This window comes from Gavia stellata, chromosome 7, assembly GCF_030936135.1.
Source record: "Gavia stellata isolate bGavSte3 chromosome 7, bGavSte3.hap2, whole genome shotgun sequence".
Taxonomy (NCBI): Eukaryota; Metazoa; Chordata; class Aves; order Gaviiformes; family Gaviidae; genus Gavia; species Gavia stellata.
The window spans coordinates 44,941,516-44,960,683 of record NC_082600.1 but is presented as its reverse complement, the minus strand read 5'-3'; the positions used below and the strand labels follow the sequence as shown (position 1 = coordinate 44,960,683).

At 40.9% G+C, this 19,168-nt stretch overlaps 1 protein-coding gene across 36 annotated transcripts in view; it reads right to left on the bottom strand.

Annotated features, from left to right (window-relative positions):
- The window catches only part of MADD (MAP kinase activating death domain), a 60,296-nt gene that overhangs the window by 31,492 nt on the left and 9,636 nt on the right, over positions 1–19,168 (bottom strand). For 9 of the 36 annotated variants that reach the window (XM_059819187.1, XM_059819190.1, XM_059819196.1 and 6 more), the window contains 12 exons: positions 16,928–17,106; positions 16,089–16,324; positions 15,555–15,711; positions 14,460–14,563; positions 13,374–13,567; positions 12,434–12,714; positions 11,661–11,800; positions 10,299–10,400; positions 7,745–7,847; positions 6,516–6,702; positions 6,191–6,341; positions 3,538–3,744 (listed from right to left, as the gene is read on the bottom strand). In XM_059819187.1, the coding sequence (XP_059675170.1) occupies positions 3,538–3,744; positions 6,191–6,341; positions 6,516–6,702; positions 7,745–7,847; positions 10,299–10,400; positions 11,661–11,800; positions 12,434–12,714; positions 13,374–13,567; positions 14,460–14,563; positions 15,555–15,711; positions 16,089–16,324; positions 16,928–17,106 (2,041 nt within the window). Of the gene's footprint in view, positions 1–3,537; positions 3,745–6,190; positions 6,342–6,515; positions 6,703–7,744; positions 7,848–8,306; positions 8,367–10,298; positions 10,401–11,660; positions 11,801–11,831; positions 11,840–12,433; positions 12,715–13,373; positions 13,568–14,459; positions 14,564–15,554; positions 15,712–16,088; positions 16,325–16,927; positions 17,107–19,168 lie in introns of all 36 variants that reach the window. The other 27 variants (XM_059819205.1, XM_059819208.1, XM_059819204.1 and 24 more) reach the window with 7 other exon arrangements.

The following is a 19,168-nucleotide window of genomic DNA, read 5'->3' as shown; positions in this document are numbered from 1 at the left end:
TTACACAAGTACATAGATGGATAGGATAAAATTGCTTATGGATCCAAACAGCATCCTATAGGCTTATCTAGCTGAGCACACACTGACACAGGTAACAATCTCTTTAAGATGTACTGAATTTGTTAAAGGGCTTTGAAAACATCTGGCCTCTTAAGTGCTCAATCTACACGGCTTTAGTTTAAAAACCACCAGGCTAAAAGCTACAATACCTGCCATTAAATTACTTTTAGCTGACTTGCCTGTTAATTCAGGATAGAGTATATCCTAGCACATGAAAAACAGCCTAGATTTTACTCTCAACTACTTTGTCAAAGAAGAAAAGAAAAACCTCAAATAAATTCAAGGGTCATAGTATACTGTGCCTATGACTGTTACATGAGCCTGACCGAAACAGGACAGCAGGTCCAGAAAAGATCTGATGCAGACGAAGTAGGTAGCACAATCTTTTCTGTTTCAAAAAACTGTCGAAATAAAGTGATCTGCCAGCATTAGGCAATTATTTAAGAAGTAGTAATGGAAACTTCAGTAAGTACTGACATTTTTATTAACAGTTACTGCAAGTATGCAATAAAACCAAACTAACCACTAACGTAAAGGGAGAAACTATCAACTTTAAAGCCACCAGTGTCCTAACAAAAAGGCCAACACTACAGGTGGTGACCATGGACCCTGGAAGATAAGAACCCCAGAGGTAAGCAAATAGTTGGTGATCTTTTAGGAAACAAAGTATCAGAAGCATCATCTTCACAATTAATTTCCCAGCTAAGCAATTAGGTATTAAAGCACAGCAAAGATCAATCCTCAACTGATAAAAATCCATCACTCTTCACCTCAGAAGTAAGAATTTTGAATACCAACAGCCTTCCCTGTTACAAGGGAGCATCCTACATACTTCAGAGGTATACAAGAAACCATAAACTTTCTGAAAAGTAAAGAAGAAAAGCGGGTCAAGCAGGAACACATCCACCCTGAACTTTGGAAAATGCTGTGAACCTCCTGGCTGTTGTTCTTGTGGTACAAGTAAGCTGCACACATTCAGCTATCATACCTCTAGATCTCAGAGATGCAGTTTAATCATCACACTAATATGCACTTTATGTATGGCTATTGCAAACAGTGCTGTACATGATTTTACTCCATCATGCTGATGACTTACTTTTCATTCTAGTATTCTCTCTTGTAACTAGGTCAAAAGGTTGGCAGCTCACTTTGTATTTTGTCCATACAATACCAAGAGGTTCACTGAGAGCTTTATTTATATATCTGCAACCTGTGGCTGTAAGCACCTTCCAAACGTCATAGAATCAAGGAACTGCTGAGGTTCAAAGGGACCTCTGGAGATCACCTAGTCAAATCTTCCTGCTCAAAGCAGGGTCAACTAGAGCAGGCTGCCGCAGGACCATGTCCAGTCAGGTATTCACTATCTCCACAGATGGAGAATCCACCACCCTTCCAGGCAACCTGTTCCAGTGTTGGATCATCTTCATATAAAAACATTTTTTCTCATTTTTAAATTGAATTACTTACAAATACTTTGTTATTTCAGCAACATGTAAATGTTTACCAAATACTTCTTCCCTAAAGAAGTTAGTTTGAATGAGAAAGTCTACATTTCACTACAGAAAGAATTTCAGCCTCGCCATGACTAACTCTGGTCCTGTATATCCAAAGTATCGTCTTATACTGAAGCTTCCGTAACAGAACATAAAGGAAGTATAATAGCCAAGCAGCTTTAAATTATCTTCCTGCAACACAAGAGAAATTCCCTTTACTTCTAGATCTCAAGTGTCAGATGAACATGGACACTACGTTGTTTTTACAGCAATTTCTTAAAGACCGACTTGCACACTAGTACATCGTTCTTGGTGACAGACAAAACCAGTTAGAAAAAAAGACTTCAGAAAAAACATGGAAGCTTTTCAAACTGCTATCAGTTTTGGTGAAACCATATTCTTGTAACTTAGTTCCATAGAAGACAAGCGGAAATCATTAGAGCATCAGAACCACAAATAAGAATTTACCTGTTGCCTGTCCTTGAACACTGTAATTGTTTAAGGCTAATATTCTGGCAACAGTAGTTAACATAACGTACTAAGTAGTGCTTCTTTTGAAAAACACTTCTTATGATGCTTCACAAACATGGACTGTCAGATCGCTATGATTTCCATTTCTATGAGGCTTTTATTTTATCTGAGGGAAAGGAGCAGTCTCAGCAATCCAATCAAAAGATCTCTCTTCATTCTTTAAAAGAACGCTGGCCTAGCATCTCTTTTATTCTTAGTTGTGTCAGAAGCATACTTTCCTTTTTCTTTTCTACAGAAAAGAAATTAAGTACCCAGAGCAAACCAAACCACTAAACTGAAATGCTGGAAACCTGAATCTCTTTTAGCTCCCTGATAGATTTTTCAAGTAGAGTGCAAGACTAGTTTCTGAGCAACTGCCTCCATAAATTACCTCTTGAAACAAGAAAGCAAATCAAGTCAGAGGGGTTCACTATCAGTTCAGAAGGACTCGACACCACTCAGCCTGCAGCTGTTATGTGGGCATAAGAATGAATGTCTGCACTCCTGCCACATAACTGCCCAATACACACATTCCCTTGTCTTATGCCACATAATGCAGGTACAGCCTCACAGGGGCACACTGCTTTCAGAAGATTAATCTTTCATAGAATGATTCCATTAAAAAGTTATTTTAAACAGGCTATAAGAAGCAATGGCTAAAATTTAATGAGATATTTTTTGAGTTGACAAAGAATTTCTCTCATATGCTGATGGTACTTTTCTCTTGTTTACAATCCACAGCAGACTGGATCCAACCAAAATTCCCACCCCCCCACCCCCCCCCAAAAAAAAAATAATCTGTAAAGCCCTTTTTAGGTAAAACAGTTTACAGCCTACCTCTAACTTTTTCACAGACATAGGGAAAAGCTATACCAGCTAAGAAATTAGACTGGGAAAATTTCCAGTGACCAGCCTAGCAGATGCTGTTTAGAAGGACATGCATTCTATTTGCTGTTGCATAGAAGGGAGATCCATCAGTCCTACTCACTGAAACTGTAACCTTACAACTAAAATCTTTTTGGCAGTTTTTATTATTAACAATCAGCAGATCCTGGGTCCCACTTCTATCAGGATGCAATCTAGATAATCCACAGGTAGTCAGCAATGATTAGAAGACTTTTGTTTCAGGTAGTCCCTTCTATAGTTGCCCTTTCAGAAGTCCTGCTGGCCCTGTTTCCCTTTTGCCATTTCCTGTTGCTTGAAAACATCAATCGCAGAGCAAAAAATAAAGTTGTTTAAAGTGTAACAAAATTCAGAAACAATTAAAGATTAGAAAGCTTCTGGGAGAAAACTGCCCTAGCCAGTTTATCCAAGAGTAGAGTGAAAACATATATGATTGTTCCTTGTGATCCAAAAAGTGTTAATGAAGCATGTTACAGCAGCAATGTAGTGTGTCAAAATGGAGAGAATGCAAATAGAACCTAATGCCAAAATAGAAGTCCCTCCTGCACTTCACATGCACCTCAATACACACCAATGGAAGCAATAAAATTTTCTTCCTTTAGACTCCTTGTGTCAAACTCCCTTGGCCCTTTGCCTGCAGGGCTCGGTGCCTTTGGCATCAGCTGAGGTACCGGCAGCTGCATTGCAGGTTTTGGCTCCACTCTTGGGGATGATGCAGGATCCTTGCCAACTGGAGTGATAGATCCATCCGTTGGACTTCGTTTTCTCTTTTCTGGTTCTTTAAAGAAAAAAAAGAAATGTTAAAAAAAAAAGAAAAACAAACCTAAGGAAAAAGGAAATGAGAGCAGGAAAAGGAAGATGAGACAGATGGTCTCACCTAAATCATTAAGCCTGGCACTGAAACAGCTCAGTCCCACATTTGTTCCCACAGGTCACTACGGCTTGCAGATAGTCTGATACACTGGTGGAAACAGTAGAGGAGAAAGCCAGAGTGGTGGTTTTGGGATACTGAAATTATCTCCTTCCTGTGTATTTGAAACCGAGGAATCTTGACACAGTAACTATAGTAACTCCTCTGCTGAGTTGTGCAAAATTAAACAACCCTGGCTAAACTACCAAGAATGTAACTTCTAGAATATAAGCAAGCTCCTTTGGCAGTGAAAAGATGACAAAAACAATCACCTTTGATGGGTAACACAAAATGAAACATCGGTTAAGAAAAAAACAAAAAACCCCCTATCAGCTATAGCTCTTCCATCAATCTCCAAGACTTCCTATAATCGTATGCCCCCAAACGCAGTTTGGATTATTTCTGTGTATCAAACTCCACAGACTGAATTACAGCAAAACTTTCAGAATAGAATAATTAAAACCAGGTTTTCCTGTAAAGAACCTCCTGCAATCCTGCACAAACTGTTCCAATAGCTGATAGTCAAAAATTCATATCCTAATATCTAAATCTGTCATACCACTACACCTTGTGATACCTTTTTCCAGTAAATTAAAGATTCTGCTATCAGCAACACATTTCCATTTAGATAATAATTGAAAACAATCAGCACCTAACATTCAACAGACTGAACACCTCCATCCTTCAGAGCAAAAGTGTTTTCCCAATTCCTTGTAGGTCCTTTCAGAACCCTCCTCAATTTTTCAAGATGTGATGATCAGAACTGCAAGCACTACCTCAGCTGTGGGTCTTGTTAGTGACACATCCAGAGACAATACAACGCTGCATCCCAAATCTATATTCTCAGGTTTACACAGTGCCCCCCCCCTCCAGTTTTTACAGACACAGTAAACAGTGGGAAGTTCACACATAGCTACCGTTTTCAGAGACACTGCTTCCTAGGACATAGTTCCCAATCCTGCTATTATTCCCAGCTGTCCTTGTTCCTAAACACAAGTCCTTAGTTTGGCCATATTAAAATAAATTAATCACAACCATGTTTTATTAAGATTCAGCTTCCTCTAGACAAATAACCTATATCCATCATGCTCTGTTCAAACAGTATGCATCATATGCAAACTGAACAATTTTAGGATTACTAGATCATTACTATATGTTAAACAGCATTAAGATAAGCACTAATCTCTATAAAACATTCTAGAAATATCTAGATCGACTCATTGAAAACAGGTAAAACATACTAAACAGCTAAAATTTGACTACAAATCAAGATGGCATGCAATAACGAGCAAAGTCCTTCAAAGATGTGTCAAGGCTTTCAAAGTTTATATCAAATTTTGTCTATTGTGACCCCATTTAATTTACTGGGTAAACTCTACTTACCATCAAACTATGGTATCCGGCATTACATTAGCAAGACTTCGCTCTAAAACCATTGAGTTTTACATCAGCCACTCTATAATTCTGCTTAGGATCAGTGTCAGACTGAAAGGCTTCTAATTACCAAGATCAGCCTATTCTCCACATTCAGGACTGTTACACTAGCACAGTCTTCCTTACCTTCCTCGGTATTCTAACAACAATTGGAAATGAACACCTGTAATGAACCCCACAGGGCATCTAAGCCAACTCATAAAGTCCCTGATGCAAGCCACCCAGAACACCAACTATAAAGTGTTTAGTAGATGTTACTCCTCTGCTGCAATGAAATAAAGAGCTTTTCATAATTTGAGATTACAGCTGAATCAGGTATTAAGCAGAGAGGTAGCTTTTTGCCATCTTTTGCTCTTTTTCCTTACACATGCATTTTCTTATTTTGCATTAAGAATCAGATTTTAAGAAAAAGCTGAAAAATAAAGGTCTTTTCAGACTTTCCTCTGCCAAGAGTACTTTGTGATATAAGAATCATTGTGTAATGCAAGGTGGTTGGTGAGATATGTCTCACACGGTTCCACACTAGAAACATCTCCCTCCTTATTCATGTTGTCTGCAATAACTTTCCAAGACTGTGGCTGGGACAGTGTTAGCTGAAGGTGCCCACTCTCAGAATTCCCACTTCTTCTGTAAAAGTCCCAGATTTTGTATCTTGCTGCATAGTTTTAATTTTCAATTAAATACCAGTATGGCTGTTATTTTCCTTTGGTCTGGTTACATGTGTGCAAGAGAATGGTTTCAAGTTTTGTTAGGTTTCAGTAACAATGGTACAGTTCTCACTTATTTTAAAAACCCCTGTAATATCAGAAGCCACAGAACCTTCACAATAAGGATCTTGTTTGGTTCATAAACACTGTATTCTCATAAACACGTTTCTTACCTTTGTTGTAATAGTGAGTATGTGCTATCTCTAGCAGGCCAAATACACTGGCCATGCCTCCCAGGCCAGCATTTGCATATGACTGCTCCAGGCTCAAGACGGTGCACTTCAGCAAATCCAGCATACCTTTATAAACCTTGCGGCTGATCTCCTGCAATGAAAATCCCATCAGTGTCACTATTTCAGAAATGAGAAAGTAATTCAAGAACATAAATTCCAAAACTGCTGTAATGTCAGCTTTTAGGAGGCAATTTAACAAAAACTTTCTATGAATTGAGCCTCAGCAGGCACTAGGTATGAGGACTCTGCTGAGTTCAGCACTGACCACATCCTGTATGACATCCTGTCGAGCATCTTCTTCTGACTGGATCGTGCGATTCAGCTTGCTTAGTACAAAGACACGGAGCTGCTCACTCTCCAGCAGACGTCGGACTCTCTTCATGTTCAGCCAGCCAACACCTTGCCCATCAAGAACATTGTGTACCACCTCCTTCAGAAACTGCTGGTTCTCACTGACGGATTTAAGAGGAAGCAGGCAAAAGTTAGCCCTTTGCTTACCTTGACTTGCAGGGGAAGGGAGATATGGCCAGGACACACATGGAAATGCATTTCCTATCAAAGCTAAGTTTACAAGAAAAGAAGTTCAAATCTAGCTATGTCTGCTGCTAACATAACTGCACACAGCCCAAGCTCTGTTCTATACGTGTAGTATCAAATATTTTGTTTTGTCCATTATTTCCTATAATAAGCCGTAATCAGATTTTCTTCTAGTCCCTCTAGCTACCACTCTACTTCTCACCTTCACAGCACTCCTCAGAATCCATAGGAATCCTCTATGCCACACCCTTCTCCCACAGCCGCCTTGTCTGACCCATAGGCTTTCCTTGAAAGAGGAAGCGCAGCACTACTAATAGCACTACTGCAGCAGCCTTGGCACCTGTACTGCTTCAGCTTGTTTTGCCACAGGGGAGGGAATGGTAAGAAGAAGGGAACTCCTGTGCAACCTGCTGCATTCCCCAGTCTGAACTGCAGTTATCATTCTTGTCTCCCAACCCCAGTAGCTCCAAGTAAATTTCACTCTACCCATGACTGCTACATTAAGAAAGGGAGGAGAAAGCACAGACACAGGTCAGGTAATGTTTACTTGCACCATTCTGAGTCCCTTCCCAAGGCCGAGAAAAGCGTTTCTCATGAATTGACGGAATCAAACTGCTTCATATGACTCAGCTGATCCCCTGCACGGTGCATTAAAGCTCCACTGGCTAAACTACCTTGTTCAGAACAGACTCAATTGCAAAGAATACTGAGTTAAAGTAGATTTTTTGGATCTTGGACAGAAAGAGGATACATTTCGGAGCACAGACAAATAGGTATGTGCGCTATTAACTGTAAGACTGTCCATACCGAACCTTCTCGGGTCCATAATACGTGCAAGCTTAGGGCCATAGAAAAGTACTATTTAGTTTTCAACAGCTAGACTTCTGAGGAAACATTGGCCAAGTATGAGACCACTCTAACAACACTTTATACTCAAAAAGCAATGAAAAATATTACCTGGAATTGGTAGTTCGTCCCTGAGGCGATGGAGATTCTCTCTTCACTGTTGGGCTGTGCTTAATGACTGAAGACTTTTGATCCACAAGGGCTCGCCTGTTTCCTGAACAGGAGAGGAAGCAGGATGAGAGGAAGGGGTGGGAGGAAAAGAGTCTGATCCCAGGACAGTAACAAGCAACGCTAAGGTTGGCTACCACACCTATTTGGATTACAGGTGACAGACTTCAAACAAAATGGAAACTCCAAAAAAGCAGCAGCGTATATCATATTCTAGCATCACACATCGGCAGAAAACAGTAATGGGAGTAATGCAGAGAGAAAAAGAGAAGATGGTAATGGGAGCAGGAGGTGAAAGGCAGGAAAAGTTTGGCTGCTCTGCATGCAGTTCCACAACAAGAACCATCTTCAAATTAGTCACTATATGTAAAAGCATAATGTATTGGGGGTGACTAGTATAGATCATGTGGTACTGGTTACCCAGTGAGAAAGGTAGCCCAAAGTCAGGCATAGGGAATGCTGGAAATTGTTATATCATGCACAGCTCATGCTGTAGGGAACCCACCTTCATTGCTTACTGGGCCAGCTTCAGTAATAATCTCCATTATAGTATTTAACCCAAATACTGGGACACAAAATATACAATTAGTAGTGTACTATAATATCTACACTCCCCACCATCAGCATCAAAAGAATCCAACTACCAGCTTCTTCCCAGCCCTCCCTCAAAACAAAACCCACATGACGCCAGAGCAGGAAGGATGCTTGAAAGCCCAAGACAACAAGGGCCAGCGTAATTAATCTTAGAGATAGTGCTTGTCTTGAAATTTAGCATCGTGGAACCAACGTATTGCATCTTCAAGGACATTATTGCACATATTGTATTCCAAGGGCACTATCAAAAACACCTGCATCACTGAGGAAAAAATATCAATGGATGTGCATGAAATAAAAATTAAAAAGGAAGATGGAAAGTGGTCAAACAGCAGCAATGAGATGGAGTCCCAGCATCATTTCCCATTACAGTTAGAAACACAGGGTACCACACACACTTGGTAAGAACAAGTTAATGCGGCAATTTTATACCTGTACAACAGAGACAAAAACATTTAAAAACCAGTGAAGTGCCCAGTGGGAATCCCAGTGAGCCAGCATGCACACGTAAATGAACACAAACACACACACACATACTTGCACATGCATAAAACAGACTGTGCTACTCCACGGAAATCCCATCCTCATATCTGCATAGTAACATTGAAGGCCCTACAGGATTACAATAGTCAAGAAAAGAACACTAAGGCACAGAAGATGAGGCGCAAAGCATGAACGTGGAATGGCAAACCCCATCACTGTTTTCTTCCAATGCATGGAATCAGTCATTAAGTTTTCCCATGGAAATAACCCTGACATGAAGCATGTTTCTTATCCAGTACAACTGGACATGAAAACGTAACCAACTGGTAAAAGGTTGTCAAAAACAGCTGTGCAGAGTCTCTGCTAGTGTTTTCACCATACCAGTCCTGTTCCTCCTCATTTTACACACAGGGAATGATTACTTGTCTCAAAAACAAAGTCCAAAGCAGAAACACAAAAAAACAGCTTTTGGCCTTTGTTTCTACAAGGTCAAAGGTCAGCAAAACATCATACCAACCTTCATCCACATCCCTTCCCACTTCCAGATTAAAGTAATCTTTACCGATGAAAATGATGAGGAGGAAAAAATAAATGAAAAAAATCAACATATTAAAACAAAAGTAGTAAGTTCTAATCAGATAGAGTAACTCAAAAGGTAAAATAAAACCTTTCCCTAGTTTAGCAACTGAAAAGGTCTCAACACTAAAACACCAGCACGTGCTCAGTCACCCTTCTGTTATTACATCTGGTATAAGGACGACCAGGCTGTCTAACTCCCCACGGTAAGAGAGTCATTTCTCTGGTGCCCATTCAGACATGTTATCTAATGATACTGCAGACAAACAGGAGATGTTCCAATGAAAGATTGTGCACATAAGTTAGGGATCGATCTTCACTCTGAATGAGCTGAAGTATGGTTGTAATTTGATTTTGATCAGAAATTGTCTATTTAGTGAACTAAAAAGATTATAAACACTTTTGAAACCCACATAAACTGCAGTATCCATGGGAGGCTGGCATTATGCCCACTTACAAACGTAGCATCATTGCTCTAACAAGTTACCTAAGGCTAATCATGAAGATAGTGGCAGTACAAAAGTAGGACCTATGTCTTGGTTCCCATTTTTTGCACTAAGTACTTAAAAATAAACCAAACCAAAATACAAAACAAAACCAACATTCACAGTGTATCCATTAACACAGGCTAGACTAGCCAGTCTCCCATCCCAACACAGCCCAATTGTTGGGAAGAAGTCTGACTGAGAAATACCAAGACAATTTACTGTCTTGAAAATTAAGACAGTTACTACCCAAACTACCAAAATGTGTCACCCCCATGATTCCTGTTAGGGGTAAGACCTCAGACTGCCAAGTCACAAGAACTGTAAAGGCTGTAGAAGACAAAGGGAAAAACGGTTACCTTTTAGGCTGGGAAAGGGAGTATTCTTGTCTCTCCCAACTTTGGTTGGTAGCGCTAAGTTGGACAGACTGAAACTTGTGCTGTGGTTTCTGTACAGGCTGCCTGTGACAGAAGAAGAAAACAATTAAATGCCTAATGCTCACTGCACACACCTGAACTTCCTAAACCTCCTATAATTTACCTTCTTATTCCAGATCCTTAATGATGAAGTTCTTTATTACCCAAAAGTCTCACAAGCATAACATCATCTCATGTACATTGCAACCACATCTGTAATCAGATTATTCTAAATTGTACGAAAATGTAATTCTTAGCTTTCATGTTACAATCATTGCTGTTCTATCTTTGAGTCTTAAATCTAACAGCAATATCCACCTGTCTTCCTGTATTTAAACAGGTAACCTCACGTCAGCTGTGCCTTCTTGTTTGAGCCTCTTTTTAGGAGCAAATGAATAGGTGGTAGGGGCCACATGAGAAAACAGGATGATGGAAGATCTCCAAAATATGTAATTCTGAAGTGAGGATTGTGCACTGTGCCTAGTGAAACACTGTAAATCTGCCACAGAAGCGTGCGTTAAAATAGAAGCTTTCCATTTATTAGGAGAAAATGAAAGTTCTTCCTAGTACAGACAGATCTTAAGAACACAATAATGCATCATCATCTGGTTAAGCCTGTAGACAGCCTGAAAGCATCTCATGTAGATCAACGAGCTGTTTAACACTTCAAGATATTAATTTAAAATGTCACCATACTATTTCTATTTGCTTTGGTTCTTTTTTTGCAGCCTTATTTTAGTAACAGTCATTTTACCAGAAACATCCAATATACTTTGCTGCTGCAAACTTCTTGTGCTGCTCCCCACTATACTGCAAGACTCAACTGGCCTATCTTCTTTCACTCATTAAAAAACTCTAGATTAGTTTGCCACACCTGTGGATTTTATTATTAAAATATAATTGAAAGTAGGTGAGCACAGTAAAGAAATTGAATTCAGCACCAAAACACACAACATGGTAGCATGGAAAGCATACTACCGGTAAGATTTTTGGTACCAACTTCATGAAATTGCACAATTTTTTGTTTAAATGAAACTGAAATAATTTCTGATCTGTGCCCTGAAGTGCCATATAACTCAAAGGCCTATCCACATAACCGAAGTCCTTCTTACTGAAAAATACATGAATCAGTAGTTATCAGCAGCATAAGTTAAATAGGTCCTGTGGCTCCCAACATGACTTCTGGAGAGCTGGTAACAATTTGCCAACCAAGTCATTCTCTTGACTAGCCATCCCTCTATTCCATCTCTCTGTAAACAGTAATATAATAAATAGAACCAGATTAATGAATGCATTAGTACATACTTGCAAAAGACATGATGCCCCCAAAACCTTCACTGCTGTTGTTGGAGACAGTAGAGTTTGGGGAGCTGGCCCTGGAATCTGAATCTGCATCAGAATCATTGGCCAGTTTTAAACTGTTTGGACGGAGTAACTTCTGAGACCTTTAAAGAAATTAAGTACAACTGTTACTACCTTTCCCCCTTCCCACCCCAAATCAACACGTTGTATGTTTGTGGGAGATTGATGGTCATCTCATTCCTCATCAGTTTTCACCACACTACCCTTACCTTATGGGAAAGAAAAAAAAAAAGAAAAAGAAAAAATGAGAGAATTGAAGCATCTTTGCTTTTATTACCTTCCAGGGTATGCTGAAAACTTGTCTGCAAAAGGGCATTGGTGGATTTGGGGGGTGAAAGGGTTCTGCTTTGAGAGCAATAAACAGAAAACCCAATGTCATCAATCACTATAGTATCTTTCCCCCAAAAGACAAAGCTTCACAAAAAAAATTGCTCAAAGGTTTCCAGAAATCAGTAGGTGATACACTAGAATGTTTCTAGGAAGAACTGATAATTCTGTTAGCTCCTAGTGCTTACATAAAAGCAAGGAACTAAGGGAACTCAGCAAGTGCCTTTACTCAAACCAGAAGGGTTTACAGAATTTCAGTATTAAATGGAAGTGATCAACAGTACATTTCAGGTGCAAAAGACATTTGAACGAATGAACATTAAACTACATGAAGCAGATGGAAACCCCAACAGTGCTGTACAGAAGGGCAGAAGACAAGGAGGACTCGCCTGCTTCCGTTGAGATTCTGGTTAAATCTTGGGGTGTAGCTCTCTTCCTGCTCATCGTCTTCATCCTCTGTAGGAAAACCATACTGCGGTTCGAAGTACGGATTGTCATACTCTCGCTTCCTCACCACCCCTTCTGAGGAGCTCATGCTGCCAGCTGCGCTGTCGCTCTCACGACGATCCAAGCTTATCTTGGGAAAGCTTGGTTGCAGTGGCAAGGAAGGGAGATGGTTTGAAAATCCAGCAACCAACTTCTCTTCCATTTCTGCTGAATCTGCTGACTCCTGTGGACCAGTCAAATCATTGATCTGTTCGCTAATGTGCGTTACATACAACTGAAGGGCAGGACAAGAACAATTATTTCAAACTGGGAAGTCTGTAGTGTCTTCGTTGTTTGCTACCGGGCCCTGACCCCATCCCCACTATCTGTGGCTCTAATCTAGGATTTTATATACGCTGCAGTATTTGTGCATTGTTCTAGAGACTCGCTCCCCTGTAAAACAGATCTTACTGGTAAGTGTTAGCTCAGGATAATGCCTCTCCATTACCCTGTTTCGTGGTTACGCAAGCAACTCCCATTCTTCCTAAACGACCACAGATTCATGAGTTTCCCCACCCCACTCCCTGTTCCTCTAACCCATCAGGTCTTTCCAGACCCTGTAAAAGCAATTCCTGCAGTCACAACCTGGACCACTGCTCTCTGTTAATGCTGCATTTTTCAATGCATGGGAGCTTTTATGTACAGGAATCCTCTATCCCAGCATAAGAGGGTACCAGTAAACTCCACCTTGCTCAGAAAGTCCAGAAAGAGCATGCAATTTAATCTGTGCATGGTTTCACAGTCCTATTAGCTTCTGCCCTTCTCAGAAAGAACCACGTGCATTCTCCCATTCTTTATATCCTAATACGCTGATCTTGGGGCTGAACTCATCTCAGTACACACATGATTCACTCCATGGATGACAGTGCTGGGGCTGCTGCTGGCTGTAGTACTGGAACTTGAACGAGGCTGGTTGTTCTCTTGGGAGTTTTCACTGTCCATGGCCTGTTCATCCAGATCCCCTGAATATTCTTGAAAATCATCAAATTCCACTTCACTAGCATCACCAAGGGCTGCGTGAGTCAGGGGGTCAACATCTGCAAACACATCATTTTGCGTTAAAGAACACTGCCTTCCTCAGCCTTTTGCCCATCTAACTAAAGAACCCCAGCAGATGAGGACTGCTCAGTATAGAATAAATTTGCATAAAAATTTAGGTTGTAAAGGGCTTTTGGAGGTCATCTATTCCAACTCTCTGCTTAAAGCAGGGGTGACTTCAAAGTTAAAGCAGGTTGCTCTGGGCCTTGTCCCACTGAGTTTTGAAAGTCTCCAAGGCTTGACATTCTACTATGATCCTAGGAACTTGTTTAACTACACACTAACTACGAAGATCTTTTCCTCGTGTCCAAGCAGAATTTCTTTTGTTGCAACTTATGATTATTACCTCTTGTCCTTGGGACACAGGAAATGTGTTGGCATTCCTAGATTTAGTTTATCAAGGAAAGTGAGAGTTTCCCCACTCTCACAAGAGAAGCTATTGATGCAGCCTCCATATAAGCCACAGAGAATGCATTTTCCTGTCCCTACTAGGACAGAGTGGCTCATTAAAGCCAGCACTGAGAACCAATATGTGGGGGCAGGAGAAATCTCGTACTCTGCTGCCCATATTGCACAGTATCTACTAGCAGCAGCAGGTTGTTTCCTGATCTAGTGAGCCAGTTTTGTTCAGCAGCACCTATTTCTGTTCTTCCTCCTCCCAGTGTCCTTCAGAGGGCATTGTTTATAAGCAGGAGAAATGTCTTTTTTCAGCCTACCCCTGGGTATTGAAGGAGGAGTATAGAAGACACTGTTACCTCAGAGCGAGACTACAATGGAACGATACTTTGCTCTGATTCAGGGACTTAGGGGAGGCATTTTTCCCACAGTGCAGACGAATGGGGAAGAGGAACCTATGTGGACCTTGTGAAAGTGCAGCTCAAAGTTACTCACTTGGGGTATCGCCATTAATGTCACATTTCATCATCTCACTGACAAAGTCACCGAGGGAGGAGTAGGAGGAACTTGAGTCGTCATAGTCGACACTGTCACTGCCACTGCCACAACAGGTGAGAAAGAGAGATGAGTGGCAGCATAACAGCAACAGCAGGGCCTGATGTTTCAAAGGTGTGAATCATCACTGTTTTCATGGGCCTCTTAAAAATCTCATGATATTACAGTCCCTACAAACAAATTTCTAGCAAAAGTCAGAAGCCAGCCTCATGAAAGGTCAGAGCAAATGAAATAACTTTGAGGTACATCAAGAGACATATGGGAAGATATTTAAAGGCTCTCAGCAAAGTTAGTGAGGTCAAGCATAAGCGAGTAGGGAATAGTGTATTAATTCTCTGTGTGTGTGTGTGTAGGACGACTGCAAGGGAACTGGAAATCACAAGTAAATGCATTCCCTTTTTATCGTAATGATAAATCCCACTCTGTCAGGACTACTGGTGCTGTGCAGAATGTAAAAGATGTTCAAGTCTAAGCCTGAAAGATCTCACAGGCTAGGAGAGCATGAAGGATAATAAAACTAGATGCAAAACTCTGGGAAATACAGCCAAAATTATAACAAAAAAGTTTACTCTCGTTTTACTGAACACACAAGGAGGTTTCAGGCAGTGGGTAGTAATAACAAGCATCACATAACTATGCGCACTGAGTAGAGATTTGAAAGAGTGGTAGGATGGGTGGGAGTACTTGTAGTACTGCAATAGAAATAACCAGAGAAAGAACAGCATGGAAGGAAAAAGCATTAGGGTGGGAGGAAAGACCAAATGTCAAGTGGCATACAGGTAGCAAAAGAAAACAGGAAAATACAAATGGAGAATCACATTAAATGAAGGCTTGAGAATACAGTAGCAAAGGGTTAAGAGGTTGCTGTGATGATAAAGCAGTGAGACAATTTACTTCCGTGTCAGTATTCTGCCCAGACAGAAGAAATGAAACAGCAACCTGGCAGGCTAGAGGAAAAGGCTGCAAACGAGAAGCAGGAGAGGCTCAGCAATCTGAAGTAACTATCATGTGACTAGGGTTATGCTCCCCACTAACCTGTCATCAGTGGGATCAGAGTCTGTTTCTTTCTCTACTGGGACATTCAGTGCTTCAGCCAGCTGTGAATTACTGTCATAGACACGATAGTGGATGGGCTGCAGCTGGTGAGCATACCACTTCGGTTTGTCACCGATCAGTGCTGGGTCAAACATGTCTGCACAACAAAACAAGGAGAGAGTTAATCGAACTCATTTATTGGTGTCAGAGGCTTCATTCACAGTGAGGCTACTCCCTACTAAGTCTTGCACAAAGGAAGGGACAGTCTCTACTCTAAGAAGCCTAAAAGACTTCTTCTCTGTAACCAAACAAGACAAGAGGTAAAATTAATTGGAGGAGTGAGTGGCTAACAGCAGGGCTAACTTGGTAGAAACACATGAGGACATACATAAAAATTGAAAAATGTTCCCTGAACTGGATTTCCCTCCCCAGCAGGAACAATATGGTGTAAAACTAAGTTCTTCCATAGAATCTCTCTGCTTTTTAAGTTCCTGCATTACATCCAAGTGCAGGAAAGGCAAGACCAAAACTTACTGTTATGAATTCTTTGGAAAGCATAGTTAGTAGGGTTGAGTGACCATTCTCCAAAGTATTCTACTGCCTGCGTCCTGGAAAGCTTATCTGCAAAAGGTGTTTGCTTCGGCCTAGAGGCAAGAAAAGAATTTGCCTGGAAGGCCACCACTGGTCGTGGGAAGAGACGAAGAGTGCGAGTATGCATCTGGAAACCGTGCAAAACATTTGGTGAGTTGAAGAATCTCACCATAGCAACCCTAAAATGAAACAGAGGACAACGTACCAGATAAAAACACAGAACACAACAGAATAGAAGACAGAGCCTTTAACAGGTATGCAGTAGGCAGTGTTTCAAACCTTTGAAGAGTGGTAACCCAGCATGAAAAACTAAGTCTTCTTAAAAAGCAGTTGTCTTTAAAACAAGAAAAGAAAAAAACCCCCAAGAAATCACTTTGTTTTAATTAACCACCTCAACACCAAGACCCACCCATTGAGGGACATCATTCTCACATCCGCTAGCTGAAGTGACAACTAAGTCTCCAGCTTTTTTTGTGGTTCAAGGCTTGTGATTTAAGCTGAGGATACAATATCAGACATCAGACTGATGTCCAAGTAAAGTGGATGACCTATAGGAAAATGCAAGAAACAAAACACCCCCTCAAGATACAGTTATGTTCATGCAGTTAATAGATCTGAGATAAACACACTAATTTCTGCACTTTTTTTCCCATGACGTAAAGTAGAACCTGCAGTAGAACCTGGAAGATGCTGCTTTCATCACAGAACCCAAAGAACTGTCTGTGCTGCCTTCAAGTGCAAACTTTATGAAGACTCAACACTACCTTCCTGTTCAGCCTCACCTGGTAGCCACATCCACAGAGTCCACATCATTTCCATAGATCAGAGGGTTGAATTCTGTGGAGGGAGTAGACTGCAAATCATTCTGCGGTCTTCCCAGCAGCAGTGGCACCTCCTGCCCCTCGTGGAACTTCTCTAGATTAAGAATGGGCTGAGTATTCAGACTCATGCTGGCCAGTGCCTAACGAAGGACAACATTATGCACACATTCAGCAAGAAAAGTTATTCAAGGAACAAGAGAGAGATCAGAGCTATCCTGCCCTCTAGGCAATTGCAACAATTGTGCATGCTCCATTAGTTTCTCTTAAACCATCTCCTATGCTGAGTCAACAAATATCTCCAGACCCTCCTTTACATGGATTGTCAAAACGATCTCCTCAATGCTGAAACAGTCCTGGAGTCAGCCAAGGGGTAGCACAGAAGTCCACTTTGCTAGATCATTCATGACATGAAAACAGATAGTCCAAATTGGACCACTAGTAGTATGGCACTGTGTACAACTTATTGTACAGTTATTGCCGTGTGTAATTTGAATACATCTTGGGACCTAGAGGCCTTGAAACTTGCCTTGCAACTTGGCCATTCAACCAGTGAGTTTGATATCCCAGGACAATGTGGAGACACCTTTACACAGGCATCTGCCTGTATCCCTGCAAACCTCCACTTCCCATCTGAATGAGGTCTTCATCTCTCCGTAAAGCTACAATCCTCTGCAACCCTCATAACATCTTCAAGGATATGCACTGGAGCAGCACAAGTGGTAAATCAGTCCTGGACACCCAGACCTACCCTAAATCTTCCTCATTTCTCCCATTTGCCCACTGAGTCATCATCTTTTTACTTCAAAAATAAATAAATATATAAAACAAAACAAAAACTAAAACTCCAAAGGAAAAGGGTAAAATGGAAAATTGAGGGGAAAAGAATAAAATAAAGAACCTTGTTGTCAGGAGTGAGCAGCTGTTTCTGAGTGATTGCAGTCATGCTAACCAGACACTGGAGGCAAGATGGAAGATCATATGATAACACCAGCAGCCCATCAGAGCCAAGACGAACACATGACCACAGAGAAACAGATGGAAGGAAAAAAAAAAAAATCTATTACTACCAAATATCACAAATGAGAAGAAATAAAAGGGACCACAAAATAGGCACATCTTGGGAGAGAGGTCTGACTGCCCCACCCCCAAACATTCACATCTGGCCACTTTGGAAAGTGGAAAGGCTGCTGTCCTTATTGATGCAGCTAAGAACTTTCCACAGCAGTTTAAAAGCAGATACCCTGAATTTTATTCATTGACACTAAGACCCAAAGGCACACAAAAGTGTTAACCTTAGTGACGTGGGTCACAATTTAGTCTTCTCTACCAAGCAACCAGTAGTGCTCCTTCTCCTTTGCTGATGGTCTACTCTTAATGATAATGCCTGTAGGAATATATAGGGATGTAACCTGAATTTGGGTGAACACTCTGAGAATTTTAAATACGTCTTCAAGAAAATTGCCATTTGTTCTTCTGATATCCAACTTTGCCCTAGCAAGAGAGTTTTGCTGAATAGTGCCTGAAATTGCAAGGGGGTGAGGCAGAAGTGGAGGGAAGGTAGATATAACAAAACTCCAAGCAACATATCACTTCCATCTGTGCTGACAGCAGGTACTGGGGTATCATAGAGGTTACACACTTTGCTCTTCTGGTCTACGAGGAGAGAGAAAGAGCAGAACTCATCACATTAGTAACACGTTTTACCTTTAGATACTGCATGCAGCGTGCACAAGGAAAACAGAAATAAAGAGATAAAACCTGCTTGACACGATCAGCCAGGATGACCCAAGCTGATTAATGGCTTAGCAGGACCTGAGAGGAGAGACTGAGACCTCACACACAGATCTGTGAATGGAGGGGAAACAAAGATGATCATAGCTTGATGGATCAAGTCAGAGTTTAAAGCCCACATGGCAAATGTAAAGGAGGAATCTGGAACTTTCTGCACCAACTGGAAACAAGTTAGCCCCAAACAACAGTAAAAAACAAAAACCATCTGTTGCGTCCAGAAGCATTTCAAATTATCCCTCAACTAGCTAAGAAATTAACTGCAGTTATAAGCCTCAGTGACCACTCACTTTTCCAAATTAACTCTCTCCATCAAGATAGAAAAGCAGCAACTGTATACCTGCCACTTAACGTTTGTATCAATTGATACTGCTTTTCAAGCTCAAAATGCTGTTGTATTCTAACATGGGGGAT